Below are 24,813 nucleotides of genomic sequence, written 5' to 3' on the forward strand. Positions count from 1 at the left end.
AACTATAAGCAGTAACTACTGACATGCCCCTTGCTGGAGTTATAAGTTATGGTAGAAAAAGGGAGTCTCTTCCTTGGGAATGTAGAGTAAGAGGAGTTCAGCACTATTTCTGAATGCCTGGTAATCTACTACTCTGCTGCCTACCAGCAACTATTTTTTCTTGAAGCATGCTGGCAAGGTGTCTTGTCTGTCTCGGCCAGTTTTCTGTCCACCTTACAGTCCATTCACCTGACCTGCACTTCTTTAACTTGCATGTAAAAATGTGGGAGACCATCTCAAAAGCCTTGCTAAAGTCAAGGTATATCATGTCCACTGCTCTTCCTGAATCTACAGAGCTAGTCATCTTGTCATGGAAGGCAATCAGGTTGGTCAGGCATGAGTTGCCTTCAGTGAATCCATGCTGACTGTTCCTGATCATCATCATCTTCTCCAGGTGCTTAAACATAAGGACCTGCTCCACGATTTTTCCGGGGCCTAAGGTGAGGCTGACTAGTCTGTAGTTCTCTGGCTCCTCCTCCTTCCATCCCTTAAAGATGGGCACTATATTTGCCCTTTTCTAATCATCCAGGACCTTTCCCAATTGCCATGAGTTTTCAGAGATAATGGCCAGAGGCTCTGCAATTAAATTGGCCAATATGATCATATTATCCCAAATTTTATGAAAGTTTTGTAGGGTTCTTGGTGTATTTGTAAAACCAGGGTTTATCCTTGTGCCTGTGGACAGCTAAGAATAGAACCCTTCTTCTAGGCATAACAGTAACAGTTCAGTGAAAGCAAATGTGTAATTTTTCGTCATTTTTAATATTAAGCAATGCCGGTTGCTTGCATGTGGCTAGTGGAAGAAGTCCAAACATGAACTTTATCAGAAACCAAAATAAAATGTATTTCTTTTCACATTTCTATCCAAGACCAGGTTTTGCAGGAGCACATTAAGTCTTGTGTGCTAATCAAATTCTAATGTATGTCACACTGATTCACAGAGAAAAAAAAGGCTGTGCAATTGTTTTAAGTTCCTTTCGCGCTCTAAAATAGCCTTGCCTCACGCTTGCAGTGGTGTTGTCAAACCAAGTGCCTGTGCATTATGGGCTGTGCACTGAAAGGGGAGATATTGGAGTTGAGCAGTACAGTGGAAGTTCAATGGACTCTGCACATTGGTGGAGCAACCCTTTGGTTCCTTCTAAAGCACTGGGATCTGTGTGGATGAAAGGTGCTGTGCAAAATCAGCTCTGGATCTGTATCAGATACAAAAAAATGAATATTACCTTATAAATTTAACTTCAGTAATCTCATTTTAATAAGATAAAAGTATTGCTGGGAATACAGGCAAGGATTATTTTAAATTATTAAATTATTTTAAAGATATAGGGTGAAATATTGACCCAATTGAAGATCCAGGCCAGGCACCTGGATTTCAGGGAGATCAAGATTTTATCCATAGTATTTACCTGACAATAATGCTTTTTAAATATGTTCTGTAAGAAGCCATATACTCTGGTAGCATTTTTCCAGGCAACATCAATGTGTTATTTGTATAGGTCCATATTCCAGTGTTAAGTTGTACATACTCATCATGTTCCTGGGGATGCATACAGAACTACTATTGGTATTTTGTATCTAACCCTGATAAATGGCAACACAAATGTTTCATCCAGTACCTGGCTAGTTAATTCTGAACCATGGAAAAATGATTCTTTGCACGTGCCTACAAAGAGACTCTGGGAGTCCGGGATGGCTATAAAAAGCCTTGTTGAGAGCTCTCTTAGTGGGGAGAGGTGCCTGGTGAGAATTGGAGCTAATCCAGAGGGAAATGAAATGCAAAGTTCTGTGCTAGGTTAGGTGGCCAGGGAAGATGATGAGCTTGTGGAGAGACAGGCTAAGGGAGGTACAAGCAGTGTGTGTGTGTGTATGTGTGTTTAGTCTCAGCCTGTGATATCTATTTCTGAAATTGAAGCTCTACAGGGATTAAAATCAGGAGAGACCATAGCCCTGCAATGAATGTCTTTGTGGGTTAAGATTATTGCTGGGCTTTATTTGTTACTCTCTTTGCTGCTTAGACAATTGTTTGCTTTACGTTGGACATTTTCTTGGCTTGTGACTTGATTTAAGTGTCTCCTTTTGGGTCCCCATGAGGCCAAGACCTTCCGTACATTCCTAAGTGCCATGCCACTGAGTTTAGGCAAACAAAGCATTCTTTTTCTTAGCATTTGGCTTTGGGGTGAGACAGTCTGAATTCCACCCCTCATTTTGGAAACTCTCTGTAGGCTGTGAACTATCTCACCAGTTCAGGACACAACCAGTGCCCAACCCAAGTCCATTTCAGACACTTTTCTTGGAGCACAATTTACTGGTTGAATAGAAAATTGCTTTGTTTGGGTGGCACCAGCAATTCGCCTAACTATTTTTATCTTGAGTCGTATGACAGGCTTTTAACTCTTTTTCTCGCTGTTTTACTCCGTCTGTCTCCTGAGTGGACATCTGTTGGCCATATCTGAATAAAGTGGGAAGAGCCTGAGTATTGGGGAATGTAGGTTAATTCTTCCAATTGGTCTGATTAACTCATTTAGACATAATCCCAGATTCTTGGTGATAATTTCTTAAATCACTGGAAACAGTCATTTATTTTATACCCATTACATATTTAACATCAAAACCATGTTAGAAAAGTTGGGAGAGTACTGAATTTAGCTTTAACTGGCTTATTTCGTGTGAGATGCTCAGGATTTTTTTGGCCCACAGATGATGGAAAGATGTTGTTTGAACCAGTGCCTTGTAAACTCTGTAGTCTTGCCAAAAGGAATAGTGTCTAGACCTGGCAGCTTAGAACATTAGGAGGATGTTTTTCCTACTTCACATCCTGTACCTTGATCTCTGCCCCATCTTGTCCATTGGGGGTTCTGTCTCCCCACAGCAGAAACCGCAGTCAGACCGTCAGTTCTGAAACCAGCGTGGATGAAGGTGGGGTTTTTGAAGGACTGAAGGCTGAAGCTTCTTCACCACAGCAGCTCTTCTCAGGGCTGGCAGGGATCCCCTCTGGCACCATCACAGCTACCCCATTCCAGTCAGGTTTGGTTCTAGGTTCCTCAGCAGGAGGCGGAGAGGTCTTCATTCAGATGCCAGCCTCAAGGGAGGAAGGGGCCACTCGGACAGAGGGAGCTCCATTCCAACACCGGCAACAGCCCCATCACTACCACCATGGCCATCATCGAGGATCCTCCCTGCTGCACATGGCTGGTGGGGACCGCCATGGACATGCAGAAGAAGGCAGTGAGGACCAGGCTGGGACTCCAGCCCCAGCCCTCTCAGAGTTGAAGGCTGTGATTGGCTGGCTCCAGAAAGGGCTTCCTTTCATCCTGATCCTCTTGGCTAAAGTTTGTTTCCAGCATAAGCTCGGTAAGCACCCCGCTTCCTATTTTCGTTTGATTGTAAGGTTCATAAAAGGTGGTCAGGCAGCTCAGACTTGCAGGATGTCTGTTACAGTCCCTAGAAACAGTAAATTTCATGCACAAAATGCAGGCTCTGAAATTGGAGACAAGAATTTACTTCTTGTTGTACATCCTATCTTTATCCCCTAAATTATTATCTGCTGCTGTTAGAGCTGAATTAGGGCCATGCTTGTCCAACTATGTGGGAGACGCTGATTCTGTGCCAGGTCCTGGCCACTCCCCATATCCATCAGAGGCTGATGGTGCTGTGAAGAATCCTTGAACTTCTTTAGGAGAGATGAGAAAATGGGAAAGTGTTGTGTCGCTCACAGAGTCCCTTACTGGTCAGCTAATGGGTGGCAGTGAAGGTCTGAGAAAGGACTTGAGGCTTGTGTGTGGCCAGCAGGGTTGTAGTTGTGAAATGAGGGCTTGAAGGAATCATCTGTTTAAATTCTACTGCTGAGATTTTAAAAACTGCCTAATACAGGCAGTTCCCTTTTATTTTAATAGTCATTGGGCATTCTGGTGGCCTTGAAATTTCAGTCTGCAAATCTTTAAATATAAAAATGCAAGTGGGTTCTATCTGGTGAATTTCACTTTTTAAGGAAGTGACAGTGCTAACCTCACTAGTCAGAGGAAGCATAACATGGAAATTGAAGCCCTTCAGGCCTCTATCGATATTCCTGGTAATGTATATTACACACTGTGTGTGTCAACATCTTACTTTTGCTCCCTTGGTCTCCCTACATAGCTTTGCCAGTGCACCTCTGTTTCAATTTGTAGAACCTGTTACTATTCCAGATCTGCAGAACTTTCACCCTTCTGGATCTCTTATGAATAGGGCCTGCCGTTTGTGCAGAATGTGTATCAAACTGCTCAGTAGTTTGTGATTCTGGGCCAACACCCACCAGACATGACAGACAGCTTCATGTTCATTTGGCTTGAATGTGAATCTTATATGAACCTTGGTCTCGAGCTTAGTTGCCAGTAATCCTGCAGTAGCACCTACCATAGCCAGAAATCACAAGTCTGTTTGTTTAAAAAAAAAAAAAAACACCCTAAAATGTTGAGTGCAACATAATTTTGCAGTCTAGATCCCACCTGCCCAGGCCTATGGCATTTTGACCGGTGTCTTTCCTTGCAGGGATTGCTGTGTGCATTGGTATGGCCAGCACATTTGCATATGCCAACTCAACACTCCGAGAACAGGTTGCTTTGAAAGTGAGTACAGTGCCTTGTTCCTTTGTGCTCCTGAAATACATTGTTTTGAATATGCATAACTACACTGATGTCAAACCTTTGTCACTGTATTATGTAACTCATACAATTAATGTGTATAAATTTCTTAATGTATATGAATAATCTAACTGGCCATGGACCTTGTGTGTGCATATAGCCACACCCACACTCTATCCGTGGTTTTCAAGAGACACTATACAGTGGTCAGAACATGAGGATGAAAAATAACTGATTTTTATTCCAGGGCTTGCCACTGACTGGCTTTGCCTCATACATGAAAACAGAAATGACGATATACATGCCAACAGGATGCTGTTAGACTTGATTCATTATTGTTTTCAGAGTATTTAGACATTTTCAAATGAAACATGCTATAGAAATATTATTTTTAATATATTTAAATGCTCTCCTGCTATTCCTGTTATTTGTAAACAAATCAGTAGGCTTCTTTGGGTCTCATGGTTCCTAAAGGAACTGATACCCTTGCAATGCAGGATTGACGATACAGTAACACAGGGGTAGGTAATAGGGCTGTGCGAAGTTTCGGTCACCAATTCAATTCAGAGGCGATTTGGTGGCTGAATCTCCAAATCCAAATTTCATCGGGAGACCAATAAAAAGGTCTGAATCAATTTGAAGCCTCCGAATCAATTTGGAAAAGATTTGGAGAGCTTCAGAGATTCAGGCAGCTCCCACTTGCTGCAGGGAGCTGGACCTGGACTCCGTGCCAATAAGTGGGGTGGGGGCTGGAGGAGGAGGGAGAGGACCATGGGGGGGAGACCCTACCAAGCCCCATCCCCTGCCTGCTTCCCCAGCCTCTCTGAGCACCCCCTGACCCCAGTCCGCTCTCCCAGCCCCATCAGTGGCTGCCCCACCCAGCCCCAGCATCCCAGCACTTGAAAAAAAAAACCAAAAAAAAAAACCTTGCACTCACTGTCTGCTGCAGTGGCTGTCAGGGCCTCTGGGGGCTTGTGGCAGAGCCCCTGCACACAGTGGGGGGCAGCAGGGATTTCCCGCCCCCCCCCCAATCTGGCAGCAACTGGTGAGTGTGGAGTGCTTTTTTGTTTGTTTGTTTATTTATTTTTAAAGTACTGGGGCCGGGCAGGGCAGCCATTGACAGGACTGGAAAAGTGGGCGGGGGTTGGGGCTTGTTTGATATGGAGATTTGACCAAATCAATTCGGGACAGTGATTCGAATCACTGGATTGAATCGCTCTCCCCCGAATCATCTGAATCCAAATCCAAAGTGAATACTAGCCACTTCGCATAAGCTTAGTAGGTAACCCCGGCACAGGTGCCAGAGTGTGCCACGCAAAGGCATTTTGCTTGGCGCACACACCTTGGAGCAGATGGCGGAGAAGGGCCTGGGGCTGTGCTACCACAACAAGGATCAGGCCCCTTGCAGCTCCCCTGCCATCACCTGGCACACCAACATCTTACAAGTTGAGGCTGTGAGTGTTTTTGGCCCTCTGCCCAAAATCATTGCTGACCCCTGCTAAAGTATCGATAATATGTGAGTGGCATAAATAGGTAATTATATATACAAGCAGTAGGGAAATTAATATAATAAAATATGGAATGAAGGGATAAATTGTACCGTCATATAATGAAATATCTTTCTTTTACACTTTGGACTGTTTTATGAGCGGTCTGTTTATCAGGCTACCTGGTCTGATGCTAGTCCTTTTTAGTAAATCAACCTCCCAGAAAAATCTTTCCTCTTTTTTTTTCCATCCAGATGTAGAATTTCCTTCCAAAAATTTTACTTTTCTTTGGCCCCAAGACAGGCAGTTTTCAGGGGTTTACTAAAAATGTTTGTAGTCTAATGCAGTGGTTTTCACCTGGGGTGCCATGCATTTTTGGCTGCTGTGAGAACCTGTCACTGGTGCTGTCATACTGGTACTGCTGTGGCTATGGCCAGGTGAAACTTTTCTGCATGGCTTGGTTTCCAGGAGACATGTTGAAGCTGAACTGGGAAGTGGCTAAAGTAGAAGCAGTCGTTCCTGCCTCCATTTGGTTCATCTAATAACCCTAATGCAGGAAGGAGTATGTGCTCCTGCTACAGCTCTTCCCAGTCCAATCCCACACACAGCTCCTGGAAACAGATATGTGTGGGACAGCTCCACCTGGCAGCAGAGGCATCCTATCTCTAGGTTGCTGCTCTGCCTCTGCTGCCAGGGAAACTGTCCCACATGCTCCTGTTTCCAGGAGGAGCATGTAGGGCTGGACTGGAAAGGATTGTGGCATGAGAGGGTGAGCCTGCCTGCTTTAAGCTTATCAGATAACCCTAATGGAGGCAGTCATGTGTGCACAGGCTGCAGGCCTCCCTTGTCTGGTTGTGCATGAGGTGTGCGGGGTACTCTTACATGACAGCAGTGGTGGTAACAACTGCAGCCCAGTTGAGAAACAGCGAGGTAAGCTGAGGCAGCACAACAGTGTTTCTTAACTGGGGTGCCACCAAATTCAAAAAAATTGTGAGAGTGCCCTGAATCTCAAAATGTTGAGAACCACAGGTCTAATATCTTTGGATTCATGTGTTTTATAGAATTTCATATCTCCCATAATACACAATTTAAGTTGCTTTGTTTAACTGTTTCTCAATTGGAAATCAAATATCCTGAAACCTCCTAGCAAACAATATCCACCTATGCTGTGTGCATTGTGTGCTGTTTATAATATTGGGCTCTATTGTGGGCTCTATCAGTATTTTTAATACTGGGGTCTATCAATTTTCAGTTGTGGTCCCTTTATTTTTAAGGCCATCCAGATCCAGCTGAGGTAGGTGAAAACGCAGATCAGTGGTACAACAGCATGTTAAACTGGCATTTCTGTACCTGCTTGTCAAGCTAAATGCATATACGTTATACTCTGTATAAGTAATTAGGCTCAGAACCAAAACAGTGTCTGTGCATTTATCTGGAGTATGCACTTATCCAAACTTAATGCTTGTTAGTCTACAGTGCTGTCAATGCTGAGGTATTAACAGCTTTGAAACTGCCTAGCTCCTGTCATTTTCAAAGCATCTGATAGCAGTCCTGAAACTGGCTCTAGCTAGTTTTGGGACTACTAATATCACAGATTTGACAGTGCTGTGTACTTAAGGAGTACTGCTTACAGTGCTGTCAGTGCTGTGTTATTAACAGTTGCAAAACTATATCCCATCATTTTCAAGGCTTCTAATAACAGCTTTTAGCTGCTTCCCTTTGTTTCTGGCCCAGTTAAATGGTACAGTTAGTTCCAAATTAGGCAGTTATGTTTACAGTTAGTATGCAGTCCAGGGACATTCAATAAAGTTACAAAACAGTGGAATTGAAAGATGCTATAAACTTAATTGGTTTAGGTACTTAATGGATGTTCAGGTTGCTAATATTTGTTACAGTGGAAGCCCCAGACAACAGAGACTGGTGTTGTGTTGCACAGTTAAGTGTATTATATGCTGATCCAGCATGCACATAACTAGAATACACTGTGTGCAAGATTTGGATGTCCTGTTTAGGGGCCTACCTTTGAAAACTGTGTTTTGTGAGTTTACACAATGTATAATGTTCCATTTTCACCACTGTAATTTCATCAGTGTTCACTGGAGAAACTCCGTTTGACAAAGGACAGACTCTGGCTCTGTTTATCTGTTTGTACAAGGCTGCCTATTTATGTCTCACTCCCATGTAAATAACTAATTACTGAATGCTTAGAAGTGTGCCTTTGTCCCTTGGGATGGCCTCACATTTTTCAGCAGTCAGAGGCTTGGTGCATAATGTGTATGTCCTCTGGAGACTTTGAAATTGTCTTCTCTGCTTCTTGTTTTTGCTCAGGAGAAGAGGTCAGTGCTGATTATCTTCTGGATCTTGGCTTTCCTTACTGGGAATACCCTCTACTTGCTTTACACATTCAACTCTCAGCAGCTGTACAACAGGTGGGCAGAGGGTAAAACATACTTGCTGGCATTATAGAAAGTAAAAATAGACCTTCTTGCATTGGCTGGGGGAGGGAGAATATCCCTGGCCCACAGCAAATAGTCTGTACACCTCTTATGCCCATGGAGTCCAGGACTATATGTCATGGGGTAATTGATGACAGACAGAGAGCCATGGTGCTGGAGCCAGATGGGAACACTGACCCATTGATTTTTTTTCTTCCCTTCCCCTAATGGTTTCTTTGCATCACTGTATATTAGACTTCTGCTCTGTTACCAGAGATGAACCTAAGTAATAATGTTTAGGTTTGTATCTGTATCCATTTTATTGCCAGCATTTGGATAGGGGGGTTGCGTATGGGGCAAAGCAGGCCAAGCTCTAAATACAAATACAAATCACATTTCTTCCCAAAATTCAGAGATGCCTGTATGCAGGAATCTGGTTTGGGTCCATCTCTACTTATTACAATCACTGAGGGAGATATTTAATGCCAAACAAGGAGAGGCATTGCTGAGGTTAGGCCAGGGCATGAAACTAGGGCAGATGAGGTGAAATGGAGCAATAGCAAACTGAAGTTGTTAGGAAAATTGGTCTGACAGTTAACATCCATGCCCCTGTGGAATAATTGTCAGTGGCAATTGGGTGTGTTCTGTTATGAAATGCCACACGGAAAACAATCACTGAATAATGCAATGCAATACAAGGAACAATCCTACAACCAATGAGCAGCAGTAGTCTAGCTCTCTTACACGTATGTTCCTTTCGCCTCTAATTTTGATGGTTCTTCTATTGTCACCTACCTCCTCTCACCCAAGTCAGATTTTTGTTGAGTGGTAGCACTGTTGTACACTGCTGAATTTACTTTTAATAAACCGAATTTATTGCTGGCAGTGCTTGGAAGTAACTGCTGCTTGGCGGGGCGGGGCGGGGATTTTATATTAACCCCTTCCACTCTGCATTATTTTATTTAAAAATAATAAAGTATGAGTTCAAAGTAATATTACACCCATATGTTTGGAACATAAAGGATAGTGCAAACGGAAATCTAGGGGGCTCTGGGAAGTGTTGGGGAAAGGTGTTATTCAGGGACTGGTGATGGAAAGGATTGGGTGGGTATGGAATAGGAAAAACAGACAGAGGAGAAGGGCAGGGCGACAGACGGCAGCAAGGAGACTGTTTAGTGTAGCACTTGGAAGCAGGGCCATCTGGAAGACAAGATGGGAATGTGGGGCAGCTGATGAGGCTTGACAGACTTAAGGAATATCAGGCTAAATAGAAGCGTTTTAGTACAATTGGAAGGTTGTGTTGCTTTGCTTAGACAGGACAGTGTTCCTCTCAAGAGCCTAGAATAAATATATTAAAAATGCTGGGAAAGAGTTCACATCAAAGCCCATATCCTTCAAGCAACTCCATAGAGCCCCACTGGCTTCCTGCATGTGGGCAGGGTCTCCCTTCCAGCATAGGGGCCCAACATCTTTGACAGGGGAAGTTTCTAAGCTTAGAACCTGCTATTTATTTTTTATTTCTTACCATTTTTAAATGTATGTGTTTCTTTATTTTCTGGGGTGTTTTGTTTGTTTCTAGCCTACACTTAGTCCTTATGTCTCTGATTTTGTTTCTGTTTTTAGGATTTAATTTTACCTGTTGTGCTGTGCCAGTGTTGTGAGTATTTTAATTTCATGCTCAGGCTTTTGGTATTGGGTTTTTCTTTTAGTTAGGCTTTTGCTTTTCTCAGGAGACACTGGTAGACAGTAATATTGAAAAGAAGCCTCTTCTAACTGGTAAAGACGGTTTTGATTGCACAGTTAGTGCAGTGGTTCCCAAACCATGATTACATGAAGTACTGAAACTTTATACTTCCACTCTTGGAGCAGATAATCAAGTAGTGCCCAGTATCAGATGCTGAACTTTGGAGAAGAAAAAAGGGAAGGTATCTTTCTGCTGCTGCTCTGTACATGCTATCTTAGCCCACATCTGGAGTGCACTTGTATATCCTAAGGTGACCCTGGCTCAAATTGTGGTAGGAGATCAGAGCAGTTGTGCTACCATGCTTCCCCACCTGTGCCTGGCACCTTACTGTTCTGTGTGAACTGCTGGGCTCTGCACTGCACAAGGAGCCCCCACCCCTTAGGCAGTACTCTGGAATCCAGTTATTAGAGTCTGTGTTACAGACCCCTGCTGGTTCTGCTGCCATTGCAGAGTCTGCATGGTGGGCCCTGCTGCCCCACCGTTGCCCACATCCCATTAATTTGTGCTTAATGAAATACAGGAAATGTTGATTTCTGCTATCAAGTTCTTAGTCTGTTCCTAAAGTGCATGAGCCCCTGTCCCAGTACTGTCATACCATGCACAATAGTCCTGAGTATTCTTCCATAACAAATACTGTGATGCCCTTTTTACCTGCCTGTTTTACATGCATGAGCAGCTTGGTACTGGGGGGAAAATGCTGCAGCTGGACTAATTTTGCTTTTTGCCAGAATCTGCCTTTGGGACTGGTTAGCAGAGCTTGATGGTCTTGAATTGGTCCCTGCTGTTCCTGCTGGGTGTTTCTACATGAGACGCTAACTGCGCAGAGCCTAATAACACTGTGCAGTAGCATGCCAGGCAAAACCTGTGCTACTATGCTACTGCACAGTAGTATTTGGTTACTGCGCAGTTACCGTCTGTAAAATCCTGTGAATCGGTGCTACTGTGCCATAGCACCAGTTACTGCACATTGATTTAGTACTTGGTTATCCAAGTACTAAACTTAATGCGCAATAACTATGGCACATTAATTGAACATGTAGATACACCCACTGAGTCACAACTACCAATGACATGGACTACAGCATAGCACGCGTCTCAGGTCATTCCTCTCAATAAAGATGGAGAGATTTAGGTAGCTTTCAGGAACAGAATTGACAGGGCAAGGCTACAGACCAAAATTGCTGCTTTTGGATGGAGAGAAGGGTCTATTTTCAGCCTGGGTGCAGGTGTTAACTCTTACAGTAGGTTTGTGGATGACAGGTTTCCTCAGTGAAAGTAGGCAAATCTAAATCTGATGACCTTTGTGGGACTGGATAAGAACAGGTGTGGGTAAGAGACGCAGAGGGGTAACAGGACAAATATGTCCTTCATGACCTTATTCCCCTTAATAGCTTGTGTTCAAGTTTGGTGGAGTCCCAGACCCTGTCCTCATACTGGAGCTAAGTTTGTTTTGTTGAAGTGCACATGATATGTACCATTCATTGACGTGTGGATTTTGTTATGCTTTTCAGCCTTATTTTTTTGAAACCCAATCTGGAGAGGCTGGATTTCTTTGACCTGATGTGGATTGTGGGGATCACAGACTTTGTACTGAAGTACTTCACCATTGCATTGAAATGCCTGATTGTTGCCCTGCCTAAAATCATTCTGGCTGTCAAATCAAAGGTAAAAGGACTTTTACTTTCTGCTTTTCTCCTGATCTTTGCTTGACTGGAACCACCAAATGAAAACATTCTTTTAGTTTGTGTCCAGAATTTGCTTGGTCCTTGCCATGGGGTGCACCATGCAAGGAAAGCTGCCTCTCCTGCACAACATGTAAGGACCTGATAAAAAGTCACTGTTGAGGGGATTGTCAAGACTGCTCCTTCCCTGCTTTCAGGAGTTATACTTTCCCCCCAGAAAGGGAAAAGAAGATATGAAGCCATAATCCAGCTGCAAAGCATAAGTATACAACACTGTTTCTTTCTACAGGCAATGGGCAGTTTGCCTAAACTACACTTTGTGGACCAGGTGTCCTCTACCCCAAAGATAAATATAGTAGATTATAAAGATAAAAATCACATATTTTCTTGAATACCCTTAGCTGTATAACTGACAGTACATCACATTATTAAAACACTCTGATTTTCCTTTGTGTATGTATGCAGCAGAGCTGGTTAAATTGCAGGCTTTGCGTGTTGCAAAGTTTGAAATTTTTAGGGAAAAACAGGCAGCCTTTGGTTAAATAATAGTTTGAGTCATTGTGGAAGTGATAGAAATGTTTTAAAAATTTTAGCATCAGATAAAATTATCTTTTCCCCCTGTTCTTTCCCTCACCCTCTACTTTATTAAATCTGACTTCCAAGAACTCTTCCAGCCTTGCTTGGCCTGGACTGAAACTAAATTAGCAAGGTTCACTCCATATTTAGACTCAATTCCAATTTATAAACTTAATTTGTTAGTGCAAGATTTCTGTGTTGTTATATCTGGGCTCTCATTTTGACAGGTGAATGTTTCACTTTAATAATAAAATTAGTTTCTAATTTTGGATAGTCAGCTTGAGACCTTCAAGGGCTGATTTTCAGAGGCACTAGTTTTCTTGCCTCAGAGTCAGAATTGAACTCTAACATAATTAGAGTGCACTATGTTGCTACTTCTTGAGTGTTATGTGAAATGTTGGTTCTGATCTCTTGTGTTTATTGCAGATCTGTAGCACTTCTTTTTCTTTCCAAAGTTAGGTATGTTAACCCTAGTGTTCTGGGCAAGTTCCAGCTGAAAAAAAAAACTTTATTTCCCTATAGGCTTGTCTGCGCATACAAACTATACCAATTTATCTGTGCTAGTACAGTTAAGGTAGTGTTAGAATGATATTGTAACCATGATGATCCCGGAATTATGTGAGAAGCAAGGATTTCTTTAGGCAATATAAAGCAATTTAGACAATTTCTTTAGTTCAATAAAATATAGGACTAACTGCCTGGTTGGGGTAGAGTTAGGCAGGCCTTGAAATGCAAGACATTCTCCTTCAAGTGTGAGAAGAAAAGCCAGCACGTGACTGTTGCTGTACTAGCTTTTCTCCTTAGACCTGAAGAAAAATGTCTTTCATTCGAAAGCAGCTAGTCTAACTCTATTCCAACGATGCAGCTGGCCTTGCCTCTCACAAATACAGTTAACACAGAACACTTTCCTATGTCCACAGTTACATATCTATCTATCCATCTAAAGGTGCCTTCTGCCTGTATAGCTTATTTCCATAAGGAAAAGAACACAGTTAAACCAGGGTTAGGCGACCTTTTCTGGCTGTAGGCCAGAATGACCCACCCTGGGTTGGAGGAGGGCGGGTACTAGCACTCTGTCACTGCAGCTGGCATTCATCCCCACATCGGCATGAGAAGAGTGTGAGGGAGAGAAGGAGCCGGTGGGCTCCGAGGCTTCCATGCCGGCACAACCGCACTAAAATCCCGCACTCAGACACAGAGCAGGGCGAGAACACACCTCTTCCAGGTGCACGGAGGAAGGAGGGGCCCGGATGGCGAGGGCCGACCTAAAAGAGACGCCGGTGTCAGGAAGAGGGGCGGCGGAACCAGAAGAGCCCAGCGGGGAAGCGGACACCAGCGGGAGCACGCTCGTGCGGATGCGCACTGTCCTGAAACGTGGCCAGACTTTCTGGCATAAGGGTAAGCCCCTGCGGGGTTTGTGACCCCGGGCAACCAGTCCAGCGAGGCCGCGGACTGTGGGAGGCCGCCGGGAGCGGCTGGAACCTGGTAGGCTCGGCTACCATATAGACTGTAATAGAGGGGCAGGCACGGACTATGAGATCGCTGCTTCGCCAGTAAAGGATCAAGCGGTCGCGAGGAGCCCTAGGGAGGGCTGAAGAACTCCTGGGGAGTTGGGAAAAGGGGTTTCAACCCCACGGCGTGCAGGGAAAGAGCGGAGGACGTCCGAGGAGGATTGAAGTGGGCCCCAAGCTCTGAAGAGTCCCTGGCCGTACCAGTTTGTGTTGACCCTTCTTGTTTTCCTTTTTTTGGGGATTAATTTGAGAGAGACCTTATTGTGTGGCCGACCTAGATAGGCAGCCACGCACCGGTGGCATGGGCAAGGATGTAGGGGTGGGGGAGCCCTCATCGACACGGGACCCCAAGAGTCATGGAGTCTCACTTTTGGACTGATACATGCTGGACAAACAACACTGAACCGGATTACAATCAAAGTCGTGGCAGGCGAACCGGACGCGTGCAGCCCTCAGATGAGTGAATATTAGCTACAGGGAAGCAGTCCCGATGCCGCGAGGTGGTGGGTACAGCGAAGCACACCCCCCCCTACAAAGAGTGACTGCAGAAGGTGTTTCATGGTACCAAAGCCCATATTTGCAAGTCAGATCTACCCATAGGTTGTAGGTTGCTGACACTTGATCTAAACTGGTATTGGTTCAGTTAAACCTCTTTGGAGCCTCTGTTTTTAAGATACCTGTAAGGGACAGTTGAATAGATGCCACTACAAGTTTACTCTGGATTTTGAACCGTCTCACTGAACAGGCTTTGCAAGATCTGTTTTGGAGAAGGTGTTGGTGGAGGGAGAGAAGCAAGAAGAACTGCACATGGAAAAAGATAATGTAGTAAAATAGAGCCTGAACATGCAGATAGTAGCACAACCCAGAGAAAAGCCTAGAGAAAGGGTAAGCTTTGGAGAATGAGGTGCTGGCTGAGAGAGGTTGGTTTGGTGAGCAGGAAAACTGGTTGTCCAGTTCTTTCTGTATTCAGGAAAATAAGGCTGTGTACATTTGTGTACATTCTGTGGCAGTAGACAAAACTACATCAGAGAAAAGCCTGACTCCACTACAGCTTGCTCCTGCTTAGTAAAACAGATGGCAAGTCCCCAAGTTTTCAGCTAACCACTTGAGTCAAAAGGATAAGAGCCTCTTTATTCAGACGTGGCAGCCACAGTATTTGGGCACTCCTTCCACTTCAGTAGAAAGTCACGCTCTTAAATGAAATTATTAAATCAGTGCAGATAAATTATAGATCATTTTTATCCTTTTGGCCTTTTTCTAGCACTTTCTTAAGCTGCTGTCTAATGTCTTTTAACAGCACACAGGAAGCCGTCATGTCCCACCTCAGAGGTGTCTTAAGTTTCGTGGTGATCATAGTACATTTAGTTTGCATATCAGTTAAGTTTCATGAAGAAGATGTTTGTCAGCCTTTAGGAATAAAAGTGCTATAGCATTGCAAAATGTTAACATTAATATCACTGAAAGTCTTGGGCAGAGCACTTAAAGGGAACATCTAAACCAGAAATAGTTTTGCTTACAAATGACATGGGTGGCAGGGGAGTTGAGCAGTTTGTCCCTGTGCAGCAGGGCTATTCGAGATGGTTATTAATTTATCTCTGGCAATTGTCCAGGTTCTTTTTTTTTTCTTCTATTATTATTATTATTTTATTTTGGGAGATTAATGTGGTGGGTCAGAGCATAATCCAGCTTGGAAAAAAAAAGTGATGTGAATAGTCTTCCCAAGATAAATTGCAGCACTGGAAAAGGTTCACAGCCTTTGCTTGCTCGTCTGAGAGCTATCCCAAGTACTCATTAATCCTTGTCGGGGGAGATGAAAGAGACTGAGTCTTTATTTGCAGCTACAGTGGGAGGCTGGTAAGATCACATCTGTCAAGGGTCTATAATGGCTCAGAGCACAGATGCTTCATTTTTAATACCTTTTTCTTGATAGTGATATTTCTCTGATATATTTTTTAAGTCCCTTTTTGTCTTAGATGGTGGGTGATGGCCATTCTGTCCTTAGACATCTAAGGCTGTTGCTGCCTGCCACTTTGTTCTGGTTTTATGTTGTTACCCCACTGAGCTCCCTGCCCATCAAGCCAGTTTGGCCTGTGATCTATTCTGATTTAACAAAATTAGGGAGGATCATACTTAGATGAGCAGTTTCCAAGAAAAGTCTAGGATGTTCTAAGAAGTGCTACTGGTTACTGCGTAGATACAGGTCTTCACTACACTGAAGTCGCAGCTTAGTTTTATTGAGGCAGTGTGATTTCATAGTTTCATAGTTGATAGGGGCAGAAGCAGATCATCAAGTCCGACCCCCTGCCATGGGCAAGAAAGGATGCTGGAGTCAAACAGCCCTGACTAGATGGTTGTCTAGCCTCCTTTTGAAGACCCCTAGGGTAGGGGCAAGCACCACTTCCCTTGCAAGTTACTTCCAGCTCCTAGCCGCCCTGACTATGAAGTAGTGCCTCTTGATATCTAGCCTGAATCTACCCTCAGTCAACTTATGGCCATTATTCTTTGTTACTCCCAGTGGTGCTTGGGGGTGCAGGGGCTCTCCCATTGCCTGCTGGAGGTCTCCCATTGTGATGTTGGAGGTCTCCATATTTTTTCAAATGAGATTGTAAATATCTTGATCAGAATTTGTCAAGACAATGTACTTAAAGTGCTAGTTGTCTATTTAAGTGATAACCTTAATTAGACAAAAGTTTGTGTTTCAGTCTGCCACCTTGATGCTTGCTCTTCTTGTATTTGTGAGCTAAATACACTACACTTAATCTGAGCCTTCAAGAGACCAAGCAAGAGACCTGCTTGCTTCCTTCCCAAAATCCTTGCCTGGTGTTGGTTATTGAAATAAGTTGTATTTACCATTCCTTTCATGGCTACAGCATAGTAGTGGGGGATGCAATGCTTATTAATGGGTGGAGAGTGTAACAAGATGCTTTGAATGTTTTAAGATGCAAATTACTGGAGAATTGTAAACTATATTATCCACAGAGAGCTGGATGCTCTTTTTAGCTGCTCTGAGGTGTGCTATAGGGAACTACTATTGGAGGGTGTTTGTTTCTGTTCAAAGCAGAGGCTTCCAGTCACTTAGTCTAGGACTAATAATGAAGAGCCTCATGCCTTAGGCATTAGAGATAATGGATCTTTTGGTGCTCAAAGCACTGGTGATAGCAAAGGATGACTGGCAGGTAGCTTATGAACATAGTAAAATGTGCTAGACTTTGACTTCTAATGATGCATGGTGCGGTCTGTGCCATCCAAATCCTGTTGCTTTACAGATGCATGATACAAATGGATCTCATCCTACAGATGCTTCAAAGTCTCTTCGGTGTTTTTAAAAACTATATTCCGCCTTGTGCATGTAACCAGGTGCAAGAGGAATTAATTGTGCCAGTGCTGTTTACATGACTATACCATGTAATGCTTCTCTGCCTAATATTACCGTATACTTTGTGTTTCAAATGTTAATGAAAGGCATAACAAAAAAAAAAAGAAAAAGGTCATATAGTTCAACAACCACTGTGAAGCAGGGCAGGGGGAATATATACATATTCTTCCTGAGTTGTCTGGTCTGCCTTCCTTATATTCATCCACTGCTGCCTGTAGTGAGGTTTCCTAATTTGGGAATAATACACAGCTTGTATCTTTTTGAGTTTGACTTTGGATCAGTCACCATCATAATTATTCTCATTGAGCTCAGAGGCTTTTCCAAAGCTACTCTGACCCTTTCTGGTACTCCTCAACCTTTTCCAAACTGTTCTGAATATTAGCTGGCATTCGCTAATGCCTCCAATGCCCTCTTCTTTTCAGGCACCAAAAAAATCCTTGGCTGTGGAAAAGGAAGGAAACTGAGAAATACACTTTTGAGAGGCCTGGAAACTGAATTCTAATAGCATCTCTGACACTCGGCATGTCTGCGCTACATGCACCAAGCTACAGCTATGGCCCTGAGTGCGCTCGCTCACCTGACCTTGCATATGTGATCCAAACCTAGAATTTCATTGGTGAGCAGCTTGGGGGAGTCCCTCTGTAGCTGCAGTTGAGACCTCAATTTCTCACGTGCCCAGCTGGTTGCTGAGCATTTCTCCAGAGCAGTCTTGGTGGTGTATTTCTAAGTTTGGAGCCTGTGGGTAGCAGGGGCATGCTCAGGACCTCCCTGGTTAGGACATGCTGGTATTTTGATAAGTCACTTAGTTTTAAATTTTTCAAAGTGGGTGCTGACTTTAGTGCCTGATTTGAGGCATCTTGTCTTTGGCTTTCAGAGATGCTAAGCATCTACCGCAGGGACTATTTGCAAGGCATAAAGTTAAGCACATTCATAACTCTTCAAAGAATTGGAGCTAAAATTGCAACAGTCCACACTAAGTAACATACAATGTTGTGGGATTTGGATGAAGTTCTCAAACAGAAATCATAAACGTAGGCACATTTTTACTCAAGTATTGACCCAGTAAGTGCATGTGTTTGTTTGTTTTTCCAACTGTTGAAATGGAGCTTCCGGTTTCCCCAGTTCTTCTGGAGAAGATGGGCAGCATGATGCAGGACTGTTGAAACCCTTTTGTGTCACTGCTGTAGCAAGAAAGCAAGAAGGACAATCTCTCCCTCAATTCTTTAAAACACGAGTGCTCAGGACCCAGGGATGGAAGTTTTCTCTGGTAGCAGCCTGGTGCCCTATTCATTACCCCATGGGTTCTCATATCTTTCATTTCTTTGTTCCCCCGAATTCCATTCCCCAGGGATGTCAGCAGAGATTGCTGACAGCCACATGAAGAGGGGAGGCAGAGGGGAGGAAGCGCAAAGACACCTGGGATTTCCTAAACTGCAATCTCTTCAGCAAGTGTATCTTTTTTATTTATCTGCCTACTTTTAATTCCACACCCCCCAAGCTGTCATTCCTTAGCAGAGAAAATGAAAAGCTGCCATTTATATGTGTACAACAATGGAGGCTTTCGCAGGCCACATGGCTCCTGCAGTTTAATTTACTCTAATTTGTTTTATATTGAACCAAATGGTATTATTTACTGATTTTTTTTTTTAATGGAGAGCATTCAGAATGTGGGGTGGGAGCCAAGTTCCCCCCTCACAAGGAAATTAGGAGCCCAGCTGCTATTTAAACTTGTCCTGTTCCCTACTGGGACCCTGATGCTCATTCTGGGCTCTTTCTAGGTCAAAAAATATGTTTCTAGCACTAGTTTATAAAAGGTCTGACCCTGACCATTGACTTTGAAGGCACATGCCTGGAGCTGCCATCCTTTCCCTGGTTTGTTCAGTCTCCCTCTTCTTCACTTACTTATTTCTCCTTTTCCTCTTAGAATATCCATAGCTTTGTTTCATGATCTCTCTAAGACTTTAGAACTGGCCAAAACACCATTTGGTGGCCATTTGATGGCCCAAGAGTCCAAGGCACTTGGTCTTGGAGACTTTTGGCTAGCAATTTGTCTGGTGACCATGTGCCTTGAGAGTCCTCACACATTACAGTGAGGACCGAGTGCACCAATGACACCTCAGTTCCTCTCAATCACTGCCTGACTTGAGATGGAACCACTTGCTATAGGTGTCTGGATTACCAGAAAACCCCTTGTCCTGTGTGTTAGAGGTGTTTGTTTTTCCTTAGTAAAGCAGTGTTAGTCTCCTTTTTAGTAAGCCTCAGCTTGGTTGCCCATTGACAACCTCTTAGATTTTCTTATCAAATCCTCTGGTCCAGCATAGCCTCCTCCATGTCTACTAGATTCAAATATTGCCTCTCTTTTCAAGGGGCTACACTGGATAATAATGATTACTCAAAATGTCTCTGCTGTTTCAGAGAATCCCAAATCCTAGGAAATGCTCCATCTGCAAGTCCAGCTTGGTTTAGCAAAGAAGTCTTCAATGAGCTTAAACACAAAAAGGAAGCTTACAAGAAATAGAAGTTTGGACAAACAACTTGGGAGGAATAGAAGAATATTGCGCAGGCATGCAGGGATGAAGTCAGGAAGGCCAAAATGCAGTTGGAAGTTGCAGCTAGCAAGGGACATGAAAGATAACAAGAAGGGTTTCTACAAGTATGTTAGCAACAAGAGGAAGGTCAGGGAAAATGTGGATCCCTTACCAAATGGGAGAGGCAACCTAGTGACAGATGATGAGGAAAAGGTTGAAGTATTCAATACCTTTTTTTTTTTACCTTGGTCTTCACAGGCAAAGTCAGATGCCAGACTACTGCATCTGGCAGCTCAGTTTGGGGAGGAGGTGAGCAGCCCTCAGTGGTGAAAGAACAGGTTTGGGCCTGTCCAGAATAGCTGGATGCACACAAGTCCTTGGGGCCAGTTGACTGATGTGATTGCAAAGCCGCTGTGCCTTATCTTTGAAAATGTGTGGTGATTAGGGGGGGTTCCAGATGATTGGAAAAGGGCAAAATAGTTCCCATCTTTAAGAAAGGGAAGAAGGAAGATCCAGAAAGAAGGAAGATCCAGAGAACTACAGACCAGTCAGCCTCACCTCAGTTCCTAGATTCATTAATGATCTGGAATGGATTGCACCTTCAATGAGTTCACAGATTACACCGAGCTGGGAGGTGTAGTAGATGCACTGGAGGGTAGGGTTAGAATTCATAGTGACCTAGACAAATTGGAGGATTGGGCCACAAGAAATCTCATGAGGTTCAACAAGGACAAGTGCAGAGTCCTGCACTTAGGATGGAAGAACCCTATGTACTGCTACAGCCTGGAGACTGACTAGCTAAGCAGCAGTTCTGCAGAATAGGACCTGGGGGTTACAGTGGACAATGAGGATATGAGTCAGCAGTGTGCCCATGTTGCCAAGAAGTAGGAACACTGCCAGCAGATCAAGGGAAGTAATTGTTTCCTCTTATTCTGCACAGAAAAGGCCACATCTGGAGTACTGTGTCCAGTGTTGGGCCTCCCACTATAGAAAGGATATGGATAAGTTGGAGAGAGTCTAGTGGAGGGCAACAAAAATGGTGAGGGGGCGGGAGCACAAGACTTACGAAGAGAGGCTGAGGGAACTGGGCTCATTCAGAAGAGAAGGCTGAGGAGGGGAAATTTGATAGCAAACTTTAACTGTCTGAAAGGTGGTTCCAAAGAAGATGGAGCTGGACTGGTCTCAGTGGTGGGAGATGACAGAACAAGGAGCAATGGTCTCAAGTTACAGCAAGGGAGGATCAGGTTGGATATATTAGGAAAAACTCTTTCACTAGGGGGGGTGGTGAAGCACTGGAACAGGTTACTTATAGAGGTTGTAGAATCTCCATCCTTGGAGGTTTATAAGTCCTGGTTTGACAAAGCTTTGGCTGGGATGATCTAGTTGAGGATGGTCCTGCTTTGAGCAGGGGGTTGGACTAGATGACCTTCTGAGGTCCCTTCCAACCCTAATTTTCTGTGATTCTATGATAAGTCCTTCACCTCTTATATTCTCAGTGCTAAGGAGATGAAGCCACAGATTTCTCTCCTGAGAAAATCACTGGGCCCAGCATTTGTCCCATAACATTATAGACAGGAGTCAGTGTATGAGTGAATTCCCCATGCCACTTGCATCTGCACAAGCCAAAATTGACTAGAAATCTCCATCAGTTAAGAGGAAGGATGGTGGGAGTTCTAGGAACACATCCTTTAAGACAGTGGTGCTTAACCTTTATGCCCTGTGGGGCTGATGAGGGGTGTGGGTCTGGTCTGTGGGTCAGATCAGGCCCCTGCACTTCTTCTGCCAGTCCTGCATGCTGGCCCCACAGCTTGGATGACAGGACATCAGGGGCCGAAACTGGCCTGTGAGCTGGAAGTTGAACACCCCTGCACTAGGAGATCCCAATCCTATGTAGCTCTAAGCCGTTTCTGATCAAACTCATGTTCTCTGCAATCAAAGACCCAGTACAAAAGCATCATATTTAAGATCTGGCATGTATGGCACTGTTGAAAGCCACTTTATCATCTAAGAGCTTGGCTCTTTTGCCGCCTCTTATGACACCAGTCTCTGTGAAAGTTCTCTCAGCACTATCTAGGGCAGCAGCCTTCAAATTAGCATGGACCCAAGAGAAGGTAACCATTGTGCCTTACTCAACCACTGCATACCACCCCACACTACCAGGGCACCTGTTCATTCTCTACTATCAGAATCAGAGGTAGTGCTGGAGGTCCTGGTTTCCACAGCACCACATTTGTTAATTATCCTTCTCTTAACACTAGAAGAAGTTTACACCACTTTTGGACATTGTATGCTCCTTCTTGTCCACTTTTTCAGTAGTGGCTTTTTTACTTTTTCAATTAATAATAGCCAGGTTTCATTGCAGTTACACAGTTACTCTCCTAGAGTGTCCTCCCATTGTCCTCAAGTTACCTCAAGGAGTCTAAAAGATCAAATCCAGGTTGATATAGGAATTCCTGTTCCCTATCACAGACCGCAGTTGTCTATAACTTGGCCTACCTTATCACTGAATTTATGGCTATGTTGGGACAGGCTGAAGAGACCTTTGTGGGATCAACCATCCTGACAGGTCCCATCACCCAAGCACATCCTTGGCTGTGGGGCTTTACCACCCTATAAGGCTGAGACCATTAGCGACATTGGTACCACCATTGAGAGACTGAGTGTGCAGTAGAGCTGAAGAAGATTGGCTTGACTTCAAGATTGGTTAGAGCAGACCTGGCAACAATCCTGGTACATCATCCACCATTGGGGAATGATCGAATATTTCATCTCACCTTGTTATGTTTGACCTTTCAAAAATGTTAATTAAAGTGTTCCCACCTCCAGTCATGGGACCTCAGTGTAGTCATTTAGCTTTTATGATTTCTTATTTTAAGAGTAATGCAATTCCTTATGTGCATTACTCAGTGAAGATGGCATTTCTGATAGATTTCATAGACATCAGGGCTGGAAGGGACCTTGGGAGATCATCGAGTCCAGCCCCCTGCCCAAGGGGCAGGAAGTCAGTTGGGGTCATAGGATCCCAGCAAGATAAGCATCCAATTTACTCTTGAAGGTAACAGCCATCATCTTGAGGAGGAAGTGAGGAATGATCCAGGCTCTGATGATAAATCCTTCATATGTGGCTTCCTGTTCAACTAAGGTGCCCTTTAAAGAATTCCTACTGAAGGTGGTCATAGAGTTCCACCTGAACAAGCAGATTCAGGTTCCCACCTTATTCCTGGAATTGTTTTAATCTGGGATAGAGCCATCTATTGCTCTACATCTTGGACATGTTCTGACATTTCACACACAGAGGACTTAATGTTTTAAGTTATACCCAGGCTTTTCTGTAGCCATAGTACAGAAAATGAAATGCAAAACAACCTCCATCGAGGTGATGTAAGGAAATTCTATGAGACAGCAAAAGTATGCCTGCCTACCACTATTACAGCAGGCCCCATCAGAGCTCAAGTAACAGCAGTAGCTTTTCTGTGAAACAGATATGTGTCAGACAAGTGTAATCTGGCTACATGGAGCTCTAGTTTCATGTTCACAGGTCATTATGCAGTTGCTGTGACTTCTGGATCAGACACCACATTTGACTGGCAGCTCCAGTTTCATAGTTAGTAGGGTCGGAAGGGACCTTAAGCAGATCATCAAGTCCAACCCCCTGCCATGGCAGGAAAGAATGCTGGGGTCAAACGACCCTGGCTAGGTGATTGTTTAACCTCTTTTGAAGACCCCCAGGGTAAGAGTGAGCACCGCTTCCCTTGGAAGTGGGTTCCAGATCCTAGCCGCCCTGACTGTGAAGTAGTGCCTTCTGATGTCTAGTCTGAACCTACTCTCAATCAACTTGTGACCATTCTTCCTAGTTACTCCTGGTAGTGCTTGGGGGAACAGAGACTCTCCCATTCCCTGCTGGTCCCCCCCATGTAAGTTTCTAGATGGCTACCAGATCCCCTCTCAGCCTTCTCTTGTCCTCTGACCATGCGAGTGGCCTCCTCTGGACCCTCTCAAAGTTGTCCACATCCCTCCTGAAGTGCAGCGCCCAGAACTGGACGCAGTACTCCAACTGTGGCCTGACCAATGTTGAACCAGAGTTTGGGGTTACACCATCCTTCCCTATTTCAGGGTGTAGGCTGTAGCTGTATTTGTCTAAGGACATAGGCAGACAAGGTTCTTTGGGTAAATCTGATATAGTTTATTAGACCAACTCAAACAGTTGGAAAAATTCTTCTTAGCAAGCTTTCAGGCACAAACACTCTTAGTCAGGGTGGAAGCATCTGTAGATCCTCTGCCTGATGAAGAGTGAGGAAAGCTTGCTAAGAAGAATTTTTCCAACTATTTGAGTTGGTCTAATAAAAGATACTGGATTTACTCAAAGAACCTTGTCTACCATTCTTCCCTCACCTTTTTTCCTTTCTTGGAGGACAGAGTTGTCAAAATAGAAATGGGAGTCAGGGAAATCTGTTTCCTGCTTGCATGGTCAAACTCACTATGCCACCTTTGGAGAATCGCAGATGCCATGTGGGCATTGATCTTGGATACCTTATATATTAGGCTCCCCAACCTGAGATATCTGGGGTCTAACTTTAAAAAGTGCTGAGCTCATTTAACTCCCATTGTCTAGGCAGAGACCCAGCAAGGGGCTCATGTCGACTGCAATTAATAAGTCAATCTCTCTTTGTAATCATTTATTGTTAGTCTGTACAAAGTTTTCACCAACTCTTACGTATTAGCCATACTTACTGCTCTGTCTGCCCAATCCACATCTTTCCCTGCTCTGGCAAAGTGGCCAGAAATCTTATCCTTAGAGCTTGTCTCCCTGCTGTCT

At 44.0% G+C, this 24,813-nt stretch overlaps 1 protein-coding gene across 8 annotated transcripts in view; it reads left to right on the forward strand.

Moving 5' to 3' along the window:
* RNFT2 (ring finger protein, transmembrane 2) overlaps positions 1-24,813 on the forward strand; it is a 54,833-nt gene that overhangs the window by 4,274 nt on the left and 25,746 nt on the right. For 7 of the 8 annotated variants that reach the window (XR_016444308.1, XM_090063595.1, XM_090063588.1 and 4 more), the window contains 4 exons: positions 2,909-3,390; positions 4,567-4,643; positions 8,474-8,574; positions 11,836-11,989. Coding sequence is in view for 7 of the 8 variants with exons in the window: in XM_090063595.1 (XP_089919721.1) it covers positions 2,909-3,390; positions 4,567-4,643; positions 8,474-8,574; positions 11,836-11,989 (814 nt within the window). In the remaining variant the exon portion in view is untranslated. The remainder of the gene's footprint in view (positions 1-2,908; positions 3,391-4,566; positions 4,644-8,473; positions 8,575-11,835; positions 11,990-24,813) is intronic. The other variant, XM_090063593.1, reaches the window with a different exon arrangement.

The sequence above is a fragment of the Crocodylus siamensis genome, chromosome 9, assembly GCF_052110815.1.
Source record: "Crocodylus siamensis isolate JL-2025a chromosome 9, ASM5211081v1, whole genome shotgun sequence".
NCBI lineage: Eukaryota > Metazoa > Chordata > Crocodylia > Crocodylidae > Crocodylus > Crocodylus siamensis.